Source organism: Canis lupus, chromosome 14, assembly GCF_048164855.1.
Source record: "Canis lupus baileyi chromosome 14, mCanLup2.hap1, whole genome shotgun sequence".
NCBI classification, from domain to species: domain Eukaryota; kingdom Metazoa; phylum Chordata; class Mammalia; order Carnivora; family Canidae; genus Canis; species Canis lupus.
In genome coordinates this window covers 23,710,086-23,722,143 of record NC_132851.1, presented here as the reverse complement: position 1 = coordinate 23,722,143, position 12,058 = coordinate 23,710,086, and the positions used below count along the sequence as shown (strand labels likewise).

Here is a 12,058-nt window from a genome sequence, read left to right as displayed (position 1 = left end):
TTTCTTGTTGGCTCTAAGGACTCAGAGTTCATCTCTCCCTTAGTACTGTCCGGCTTTCCTGCTGACCTGGGAGCAGATAACGGGCTGGTCAGCGGTTCTGTACACGATAGTGGTACAAGTAGACAAGCACATGCTCCTGGGTGACACGAAGCCTGGCCCAAACATTCACCCTTGGCTTACTTAAGAAACTGTCTCTAAGAGAGAGCCTTTCTGCAGTAATCTCTGTGAAACCTAAAAATATCCTGTTTCCCCCAAATGATTAGATGAAGGCTATAGATACTAGGAAACTCAATAAATGGTATTAAATATGGTCTTGTTAGGGCAGATTAACAAATGATTATCCATCCAGCTCATCCCTGTGGGCCCAGAAACACTGAGTATATTGTTGGTAATGTCTTGTATAAGCATTTAGGTAGCAGGATACTTATTGAAGTGCTGTTTGAGAGACTCGTGCAACAACCAGATACTGGAAATTGTTGTAAACCCTGTTTTCTCTTTTACCATTTACATAATGTCCGTGGCATGGAGAAGTGCAGGTATATCCCATATTACCAAACAGATGTATGTCAGAAAGAGATACAAAGCAAATCACATTTTAAATTCAGTGGAGGAACCCCCAAAATTAAAGGACTCTGATATATTGGTGATATAAGAAAAAGCCCCTAATGTACGTTTTACCAGTGGGCATTATAAATCCTGCCTTGCACATCCAGACCCATGGGGTTTGGGGAATCTGCTCACTATACCTCAATATATCTCCAGCATCTCTTCTATGGAAGCACTTCAGAGATTTGCTTTAAAGTCACGTGGTGGAATAGGATAGAATCAGTCCCCTGAAATGATAGTTCAGCCTATCTGAACTATCAGAACGGAAATATGCACTTGACCCAAGCTGAACCCGGGAACCCTGCAGTGACCTGTGAATTGGGCAGTTCTCTTTTCGGCTGTTCTAAATGTACAAACTGTGAATCCAGCCAGTGTCATTTAGGAAGAAGGGTCTTCACCTCGCAGCATGACACTTAGTGTTAGTCACGGAATTCTATAAAACCTAAACAATTAGCACTGTGCATTAAACATCCCTTAGAAATAGTGTGTAAGTCAGATTTTGGCAAATATCCTATTTTAAAGGCATGATAGAAGCATGCTAGTTAAAAGCACCTCGGGTACGCTTTAAATGGGTGGATTGTATGGTATGTGAATTATATCTCCATAAAGCTGGGGGTTATTTTAGAAAACAGCTTAGGGTGGATGCTTTTGCAAAATGAAGGCATTGTGTACTATAGTGATACCAGTAACCATCCCTCTCCCTCCCCCTGCAGTCATCATTTTTGCTTAAAGTAATATTGTAGTGCCCAGCATTGCCCCGAGTTAAAACGGTGCAGAGCTGTGTGTCAAACACAATGGCAGGCACTGTTGGGATTTCAAAAGACGCAGAAGCCCCCATCCCTGCCTTCCACAGAGATGTGATAATATCTCATCCCCAAAGAGGGAGGCCTGTGCCCGAATAGACTTCGTTTCAGGGGGGTTTACTGTTTTGTTTGTGAAAATGTATGTTTGTGTTTTATAACCCAGTAAGCTATTTATAGAAACCACTCTGATTAAAGTATAGCTGTCACAGCTCATCCCCTCTTCTGTTATCCCTAGTTACTGCAACAAGGAAGTATACAACAAGGAGAATCTTTTCAACAGCCTGAACTATGACGTTGCAGCCAAGAAGAGAAAGAAGGACATGCTGAATAGCAAAACCAAAACTCAGTGTAAGCCATTTGTTTTTGAACTTAGAAGAAAAGCTGCTTGAGGATCGTTAGGATTGGTTCTTTGAGGGGGAAAAAGAAAAATCCGACCTCGAATGTTAGACATCTGCTTTAATGTTTACTGTGTCATTGACAGAGGTTACTGGGCTCTTTGCACTCAGAGGACTGGCTGTGCATTTTACAAGCAAGATTAACGCGTTCTTTATGGTCTTGTTTATAAGTCAGTTGGTAGTTGGGGTGTTTTTCTTCTGCTTGTCACTTGTATTTGATGTAGTTAATTTAGTTATTATCCAGTGATATGGTCAGCTGAATCAGTGCCAGCATGTGCTTTTATTTGGCACTGGGCTTTGAGGCTTTGGAAATAGATTTGTTTCTCCCTCTTTCCTTGTGTAAATACTATTACATCTCTAGATGCCGAATGTAAGAGTATCAAGTTCTATTAATAAGCAGGAATTACAGATCTTTAGTTTAATCTACCTTTACAACATGATTTCTTCCTGTTATCTGCTTTATTTCTATTTTTTATGGCCTTGTAGTAGTTATAGGCTTGGCATTTAAAACAAACTTCTATTTGGGTATTTGATTTTTTTTTTTTTTTCAATTTGGAGCTTTGGTCTACTAAATCTGATGATCAAAGACTTGGAGCACTTCAGACCAAGTAAGCTATAACTCCAGTATGTATGTATACACTGCAGAAATTAGGCATTTGCATCTCTTAGATTGTCAATAGAGTCTTTGTCTTTTTTGTCAAAACATTTTACACTTTGAAATACATGAAAAAGAAGCAAGTTTAAAAATCGGAGCATGTTGCACATTTTAAAGCTGTGGGGGGATTTGTTTTAAATTTTTATTTATTTTTTTGCCTGTGTAGATTTCCACCAAGAAAAATGGATCTACGTTCACAAAGGAAGTACTAAAGAGGTAAGCATCCATCTGTTTATTAAAGAATATCTCTTAGCTTTATGCCTCTCCCAACAGGGTAGGGAGGAAAATTAGGCAAGAATATTATTTCAAATCGTGGCTGTCATCTTGGGTGCTGGTGGTGGTGGCAAGCAGCCACCACCTACCCAACCATCAGAATTTAGGGCTACAGAGTGAGTGATAAGCAAAAGTCACTAAGTGGACTCCCTAGTCATTCGGTGAGATTCTGTATGTAAAAGAGCTTTATAAAGATTAATATGCCCATCTCAGATGTATTATTGTAAAGCACTGACCCCTCCCCCTGAACAGTGCCTCTCTTTGATTCTGAGATAGCTTCAGACTCCAACTTTGTGAAGTTTTAGCCCTAGAAGAGCTAATCCCTAAATACTGCAGAAGTTTCAGTGCCTGCACAGGGGACAAGACACTAATTATTACATTTGCGTGGCACTTCATAAAACCTTTTTACATACATTCTCTCTCTACACAGGCATCTGCTCAGAGAGCTGGGATACAAAGCAGTATGGTAGAGGCTAGAATTTCTCTGTCAGGGACCTTGATGAATATGTACATCCCTATGTGGGTTGTGGCCCTGCGGGGGGTCAAGGACATACCCAGGACTACCCAGATACTTGGAGTTGGGACAGAATCAGGACTCTCTGCTCCCAGTTACTCGTGTGTTCATGGGTAAAGGATCAAAACTTCTTTTTGCTTCCTCATGAAGCCTTATAAATGCTTCTGATGATCACAACGAGAAAAGCACTAAAGATACGAGGCAAGGTGGCAGGCACAGTTGACACAAGGAAGTCTAATTCTCTTCCCATAGTACATCCCAACTCCTGACCTTTCCTTTTTTTTTTTTTTTTTCTTAAAATTTTTATTTATTTATGATAGTCACACACAGAGAGAGAGAGAGAGAGAGGCAGAGACACAGGCAGAGGGAGAAGCAGGCTCCATGCACCGGGAGCCTGATGTGGGATTCGATCCCGGGTCTCCAGGATCGCGCCCTGGGCCAAAGGCAGGTGCCAAACCGCTGCGCCACCCAGGGATCCCCTCCTGACCTTTCCTTGATCAGCAACTACTTATGATTTCCCCATTCAAGTTTGTACAAGGGCTCAAGTGGTACAAATCATGAAGAGGGGTGTTTAACATGTGAGTCACTGACTAGAGCAGCTGCTGTCTACACTGCGCATCTTTGTGGCTCGCAGGGGGTTCCCAGAAAGTGCTTATCATGGCACAGGAAAGCAACAGATGGCCACAGGTTCCCTATGACAGCCATCCAGTCTCGTCAGTAGAGTCCAGGTGGATTGTTCTGGAGAATGACCTCTGCACCCCCTGTTTTCATGTCCAGCGCCATGGATATTGCACTTTGGGGGAAGCCTTCAACAGGCTGGACTTCTCAACTGCCATTCTGGATTCCAGGAGATTTAACTACGTTGTGCGGGTAAGTTTCTGTAGGTTACCAGAGTCTCAGCTGAATTGTCTTTCAGGTTGTCTTGAGGTAGTTTCCTGCCCCTGCCCCCCAAATAACTTCTTAGGACTCTAGGAATTTGGAACAGAGCAGAAAACAGACTTCTCCCCTCCCCTCTCTCCAGGCCTACTTCAGGTCCTTACATTCATCCCATTAGGATGTGTCCCTGAGCTTGGCTGTGACAGACAGGAATGGCCATAATCCTATCTCATGTGAGCACCCACACACCCCCACCCCCCACTCTCCACCATGGATAAATGGGACCACACTGCAGGCACCAAGAGCTCTGGCAGCAACCTTAGCAAGGGAGAACTCAGTCATAAGCAATCTGAAAACCACCATGGATTGTTTTAAAAACCTTCTGTACCTCTGATTGTTCTCATTGTCCTCCTCCTTGTCGTGCTAGCGGACTCTAGGTGACCCCAAGGCATTCTTGGTTGAGGCTACAAAACCAGAGGAGTTCAGAGCACTTGCCCATGCTTCTTTCCCATGACTCCCTTGCACCTCACGTGATGACCTATTGGGTCTCGCATTCACCTAGTCACCTAAAGCTTGAAACTACCTGTTTGGGCCAGTTGCTTTCCATTTGAAACCCTATGTTGGGAAGAAAAAAAAAATTTTAATGAGCTTTAGTGAAATAGTCACGATAGACGTAGTCAAGAAAATGAGTCTAACCAAGCTGTTCAAGTCCGTGATCCTTTTTAATTGATTTATTGTTGTTTTTTCCCCCTTGACTCTCTTGTGCATTTCTGTCCATGGTCAGAATGTCTGTGTCTCCCTCTCCTCCTGGGGAGGTGGCAGCTCTTTGGGTTTTCAGCTCAGAAGTAAGCGGGAATTTACCCACGAGGGGTGTTGGTTGGTTGGGTTTTTATTTTCTTTTTCTTGGGTTGTTGTGCTTCACAGCGCTGGGTCACTGAGTCAGATGATTGCCACGGCCCAGCCAGAACGATGACATTCAAGCCCCCTTGAGGCCTGGATCATTCACCTGTCATCTGGGCAGATGCAGGCCTGGCCGTCCCAACTGACCTGATACCCAGGCCTCCTTGCAGGTTAGGAGCTCCAGGCTGAGCCTGTGACCACATGAGCAGACCTGTCAGCTCTCAGCTGAGCCCTTACTCCAATCCAAAAGGGATGAAAATAAGAGGCCTTCTTGATGAAATGTTTGTGTCATTCAGGATGACTGTGCCACTTCAGAGAGATCGCTGTGGCCTGCAACCCAGCCCAGGCTGGTTGGAGACAGGCCCAGCAAGAGCTGGAAACTCTGTTGCTAAGAATATGAATAGTTTCCATGTCCTAGGTGTCAGAGGAGGACACTCAGTTCTGATGTCTTAATTACAAACTAATCAGCTAAAGGGTCAGTTTTTAGATGGCTCTCCTTCCTACCTGTTTTTCCTTTCACAAGAAATAAAGCACAGGAACAAGGTCCTAATAGCAAAAATCTATTTTTTGTGTAATTACATGTATTCCCCTTTATCCTTTCGTTGACCTTGTGTGGGTACTTTGATGATCTGTTTAAATAGATGGCAGTACAACAAGGTAAAATGACTTGTCCAAGGTCACAAAGCTACATAAGCAATAGAATCGGAATCTGAAACCGGGTCAGTCTCAGAGTCCTTACTCTCAGATGCAGAGGATCAAAGGAACAATGGTCCAAGGTCAGGCGCAGCTCCACTACTCTCCAGCTATTTCAGCTTCTCAGACTCCGCTGCCCCTTGTATTAGGACTTAGAACAACCTCACAGGGTAGCTGTCTATCAGTAATGTATTCTATGTGGAGATACCCTGCAAACCAGAATCTGTTATTCAGAGTCAGCTACTAATACTTATTATCACCTACTAACCAAAATTATTACTAATTCTTCCTAATATGCCTTCTCAGGCCAGTTGATAAATGTTTTTCCCTTAAAAAAAAAAAAAAAGGAAATTTTGCACTTGATAAAGACCCAGCATAGAGAGCTTGGATCTGATAGTATCTAATTGTAAAATATGAGGACTTTTCTTATAGAATATTTAAGTTAGAGAAACTGCTAAACTGCTTTCCGAGTTGTCAGGTTCAGCAATAGTGGAAAATATTTCTATTTTGGAAAGAACAATCTTTTTTTCCCCCTCACTGTTAGAATCCTCTATAATTTGAGAAATAATGTTATTTTTATAAAGAGCTTAAAACATTTTAATGATAGGCGCTGCGTTTTGAGGGTTTTCTTCTAACGGACCCCATGCACATCTCAGATATTCTTATCCTCAAGCCAACTTTGCAAAGTAGCTTGCCAGTATGCCTTCCCATCTTACAACTTCCACCTAACAGTTTCTTAATTTAGTACTAAAGTGATACCTTGGTCCAGTGAACAACTGAACCAACTTTGAAGGCCTTAAAAAAAAAAGCCTTTTAATCTCTTTAAAGCCAAGTACATTTTTAAAAAATGTGCTGTATTCATCCTGGCTATCATCTTCAGAAACAGACAATGCAGAGGGAATAAGAGAGGGCTAACACCGCTATCTCTGAATTTTATAACTTTTATCAGTAAGTATGAAGATTTTGTGGAATTTTTGGAATAAAAAATTTTGAATATAAACTGGAAAGGTTTTCATAGAACATTTGTATCTTATTTTAATAGGCTTCAGATTATACGTACTGCCTTCACTTCATTCTCTACATACCCCCAATGGCTTAAATACAATTTTAACTATGGGATTTAAGAAGACTTAAAATCTTTAGAGGCAACAACTTACCCATTTATGAAAGGTCATTTTAAAAATCAGTTTACAAAAAAAAAAAAATCAGTTTACACCATGCCTCAAGACCAACACATTTTGGAAATTCCCCTGGGGAGCTGGCGAGGATTCCAGAGGCTGGGCTGGTGTGGGGTTGGCCCTTGGTCACCACAAGGAGGTGAGTGCTGATTAAATCAGCCAGGGCACAGAGAGAGACCAGTGAAGAAAGTAGGTCTCCAGTAAACCAGGAGAGGGCTTTGAAGACCACACACCACCTCATGGCTCTCTGAAGCAAGCCTGCTATGACCCACTGGTTCACATTTGAACTGGCTGCACCTTAGAAGTACCTGCAAAGCTTGTTGGTCTATAGAAACCCACCTCTAGAGCATCCAGTTTAATTAGTTCAAGGTAGTGGCCACACATTGCTACCTAAATTTGTCCATCAGGTGATCCCTGTGTTTTCAAGTTTGAGAACCGGCTCAAAAAACTATTGGGGAAAAAAAAAAAAAAAAAACACTATTGGGAGCCCAAATGCCATATTTTGCATGCTGTGTTTTTAAGCAAGATACAATGAGGCATACTGGCAGGAGAGGATTTTGATGCTTTAAGGCCAGGGTGACCTTTGACCTGGTCTTCCAGCTCTCTCCATGGGCTGTAGATGCCACCTCCAGACCAGCAAGGTCCTAGAGAACCTTGAGAACCACTTCCTGATTGGAACAATGTGACCCATATGTGCTAGCAGATCAGAAAGGACAAGCCAATACTTGCAACCCCATTCCCTAGCCCTCTGCAGCAAAAAAGAACATCACAGCCTAAACCAAGGCACATTCTTATTTTTTTCTGCATTACCACCCTAAGACCATTTGAATGTTTCCAGCAAGTTACTGCATTCCTACCACCCCTAAAAGTCTTTTCCAAAAACATGTTTTAGTTTAAGTTGACTGGCGGTTTGGCAAGGAAAAGGCTGAAATATGGCACTATGACTCAAATTCAAACCCAATGCCTTAAATTAAGGGCGTGCTGTTGCCAACCCCCTGGTGGGTCGTGATGTGCCTGAGAAGCCTGGCCCCTTCACTAGGTTCCTTGGCCACAGTGACCTTGAATTAATTTGGCATTGCACAGATTCGGTGCCTTCCTCGTATGGAAGGTGGTCCCTGCCACCTGGGTCCTAAAACCGGGGGTTCTTTTTCCATTGGGACACAGAAGGTGGGATGGAGGGAAGGAGGCCAGTCACCCCAAAGACAACAAAGTCAAAAGAACAGAGCTGTGAGCCTATTTGAGAAAGTTTCACAGAAACGGTTGGGAATTATGAGAATCCACTGCAGGGTATTAACATTAGAGGGCACAGGGTGGGATCCTTCAGTGAGTGTTGATTAGGCTGCCAGTGATTTTATAGGAGAAAGTCTGTGTCTGTTAGATTTCATGGCTTTCAGTTATAACAAGCATTCAGGCAAGCAGATCCTGCAATATCTGGGTACCCAAAGACATGAGGGTATGCCCTAAGAAGTGGAGGAAGCATACAGAGAAGTAGGGAGCTACCTGAGAAAGCAGGGGTGCCTGCAGAAATAATGGGGTATGTGCAGAAGCAGGAGGGTACCCACACACGTGGGGAGCACCTGAGAAAATGAGGGATGGCCAAGAGCCCAGAACAGTGGTATTTTGACCCTGGACTCCTAAACAAATGGTGTAAGCATGTACTTTCAATTTCTCTACGTTCATAAAGTCATGTGTGAATCACCTCCCTATAAAAGGTGCTAACAATGGTATATGTCCCGTCATGTTGCTCAGAGAATTAAAACTTAAGTGCTTTTCAGCAGTGCCTGGTACATGGTAAGCACTTGATGAGAATCATTGTTGCTATTAACGTCCTCATCTTTCAGATTCTCATTACAGGCATTAGAAAACACACAAATAGAAAAATGATAGGAATAATAGAGATGAAATAAAATGGAGAGATTGGCGTTTTATGGTTTTTCTGCCTGTTTGCCTCCCCAGTCCCACTTTGGAGACCACAGGATCAGAGCTTTTCTCAAGGACTCAGAATCTAAACCTTATCCCACCATGGGCCTGGAAATATATTTTATATAAAAATTATGTCTAGTTTCTAGGTTTAAGTTAGGTGCTTACTATCCAAGGGGATAGGATAAGTTGGACAGGTGAGCTGAGGTGGTTTTTGTTTATTTTTTAATCTCACTTTATTTTTCTGAGTGCTTTTTCTGTTCCAGGTTCCAATCCAGGATCTTATGCTGCATTTAGTGTTGTTTTAGTTTACATATCCCATTATGATTGAATTTGAATATTTTCCCATATGTTTCGGGATTATATTATTTCTGTGTGTGTGTGTAGATTGCTTATTTGAGTCTCTCTCTCTCTCTCTCTCTCTCTCTCTTTGAGGCTTTTAAGCCTTTGTCTGTGAGCTGAGTTTAAATGCCAATTCAGTAGACTTTCCTCCCATTCGGGGAGGTGAGTTCTGAGAGCATTTGACACTATAGTCTAAGTGCTCTAGCTGAGGGTAAAACAGAGGTTTGTTTACAGTATCTGTGAGCTAGGATCAGAAGGCCCCTCAAATTGACAGCATTGTCCTGCTAGGTCCCCAGAGATCACAGACTGCCTCAGGTGAATGCTTTCAAATTCCTAAACAGGTATTTCTGGATGAAACGTCTGACATTTACCTAGTATTGCCAAAGCCACTTGAGAATCAGCAAAGACCTGGCCCTTGCTTGTCAGAGCCACTCTGAGGGGACAAGGTTGAAATGACTATAGTGGCAAATTGGGTTTTGGCCCTGTCCAGGAGACTGGACGAGGGCGTATTAGAGACAGCTTCTTGGAAGAGGTAGAGCCTGAGATTGAAGAATGAGCCTCCTTCCTTGAAGGATGGCCAGGATTTGGCAAGTAGAAAGAGGCAAGCAAGTAGCAAGCCCCACAGGGACAAGTGGCATGAGCAGGAATCTGGAGATGAGAAAGAACAGGAGTGGCGGGGAGTTGCTGGTGGGCCGGGGACCCAGGGTGATGTGACATCCAGCCTCATGGAATCCTAGGGCGGAGGTGAGGGAGTGCTGGAGTAGATGGGAAGCCCAATTTAAGCAGGAGTGCTGAGGCAAACAGAGCTGCTCAGACTGAGGCAGCAGGGAGCAGGGCACCATTACAAGTTCAAAAATATCTGGGATGGATAGAAGACAGGGCAAGTTTCTCTCCGATGAGAATACAATTAATTTGTGTAAACTTGGCCCTCCTTCTTAGGATTCTAACGCCCTCCGTTAGAGAGATGTTTCCCTTGCAAATAATATTTACCCAATCTTGACATGCCTGAAGATTATTAATGTAGCTGAAATGTTCCCTCTTCCAACCTGTCAGCGTCCAAGCTCAAAGTCAGGACAAAACCTTCCAGGTTTTTAATCTGTGTTATCCACTGGATAAATATGGGTCTTGAAAGTACGTGGCGCTCAGTACAAGCAGAGGCACTGCCTGATGCAACCAAGGGTTTCCTGCAAAAGACAAAATCTTCCCTAGGCACCTGGCTTGGGTACTGAGCATGTGAGAGTTTCTTTCCTGACTCTGATAAGCATGAGGCATGTTTCTCCATCAGATCTATAATACAAACTAGAAGGCCCACTGTCATGGGAGATGAGAAAACTTAGAGATAAATTATGTTAATAGTCTATGCAAGATATGCTTTGAGCAACAGCCTTATGGTTAACCTCCATGTGGTTTTGTCTCAAACAAATAGTCAGGGCAGCTACTACTGCTTCTGTTGATGCCTCCGAAGCCCTAATTGTTTAGCATCCCTCTAAGTCTCAGCTGCTTGTCTCCCTGGAAGGTATCTATGATGTGTGTGCATTCTATGTGATTTTGCTCCTAAAACCTCAGTCTGGGCCCAGACCCCTTAGGACTTCCAGCCTGACCGCCCAGCCCCTCTGCCACCAACTGTGATTGTGTCATCTGATCACCATGACCTGCCTCACCTACAGAGGAGGGACTTAGGGATACTCTTGCCCAGGTACAACTACAGCTTGCAGCCACAACACTCCTCGATTCCAAAAAACAGTAAAAGGACGCTGAGAAGGGGCACAGGCCAGATCAAGGAGGACCTTACTGGTCAAGGAAAGGAGTTTAGATTCTTCTCAAAATGCAAAGGGAAGCTGTTTGAGGGTTACAAGCAGAGAAGTGACGTGAGCTCGTGTTTGTAAAGTACATATGCTCTGATGAAGAGGAGAGAAGAGACCTGCTCTTTCTGTGGTAAAGTGAGAGAGGAGAGAAATCTCGCTTCTGCCCATTTGTGTTCCACACACCACTGCAAACCATGGTTGGATCTGCTCCAAGGTTTGCTCTGAGATCTTGCTTGAAGCTCGATTTTTGTCCTCCTCGATATCTCCAAAAGTAGCATGAGCCAAAACTGAAGGGCAGGATGTGGTTTCTGCATGCGGTGACCACCATCCCTTCCTCTGGTAGCCCAGAACCATTCCTGTTACTGCACGACTAGTCACTGCAGATCACGCCGGATAGCCAGCCTGCCCACGCGGCAGTCATACCGTGGAATTCAGGAGGAGCCTGAGAGCGCCCCCTCCTCCCCCTCCTCCTCCTCAGCACAGCCACAAATTACTGGCACCTGGGCTAAAATTTGCCCAGCAGAAAAGAAACAGCTATTTCCAAACAAGACATTTTCTTCTGCTCTCTTGTTGTCTAAGTCATCTTGGAAATAAATTGCAAGATAAAGTCCTGCTCCCCTAGGCACACAGCTCTCTTAACACAGAAGTAAATTTAATTAATTCCGTCCTCTTTGACCACTAGTTCCAAATGATACTATCCACTGGTTTGGGGTCCCGCAGAGTTCTGCCGATGTGGAAAGTAGAACTAAATGGTTTGCCCAAAGCAACTGCCCCAGCCCAGTTATTAACACTTTCTGGGGATTATTTCTCCCTCCCTGGTAAAAACTGATTACCTGTCACAATGTAATCCTGATACAGAACTTCAGACTCTGTCTCCCAGAAGAGAGCAATACATGATATTGCCACTAGTTTTAAAGTTTGGCCCTAGGTGCAAATTTGATTGACCCTGAAAAGCTGAAGTCTTTAAGTGATCAAAATACATGTTCTCTGTTAAGACACAAATGGGCACAAGTCCTTGCTCTACCACTTACTGCTAGTGTGACTTTAGGTATTTAAATTCTCTGAGCCACAGTGTCCTCTTTTATCAAATGGAGAACC

The 12,058-nt window shown here is 43.4% G+C and overlaps 2 protein-coding genes across 3 annotated transcripts in view; one reads left to right on the top strand and one right to left on the bottom strand.

The window, feature by feature from the left end:
- The window catches only part of NTAQ1 (N-terminal glutamine amidase 1), a 226,724-nt gene that overhangs the window by 96,875 nt on the left and 117,791 nt on the right, over positions 1 to 12,058 (bottom strand). The window lies entirely within an intron of this gene.
- FBXO32 (F-box protein 32) overlaps positions 1 to 12,058 on the top strand; it is a 33,740-nt gene that overhangs the window by 4,340 nt on the left and 17,342 nt on the right. The window contains exons 2-4 of the mRNA XM_072774387.1: positions 1,645 to 1,757; positions 2,626 to 2,675; positions 4,024 to 4,116. Coding sequence (XP_072630488.1) covers positions 1,645 to 1,757; positions 2,626 to 2,675; positions 4,024 to 4,116 — 256 coding nt within the window. The remainder of the gene's footprint in view (positions 1 to 1,644; positions 1,758 to 2,625; positions 2,676 to 4,023; positions 4,117 to 12,058) is intronic.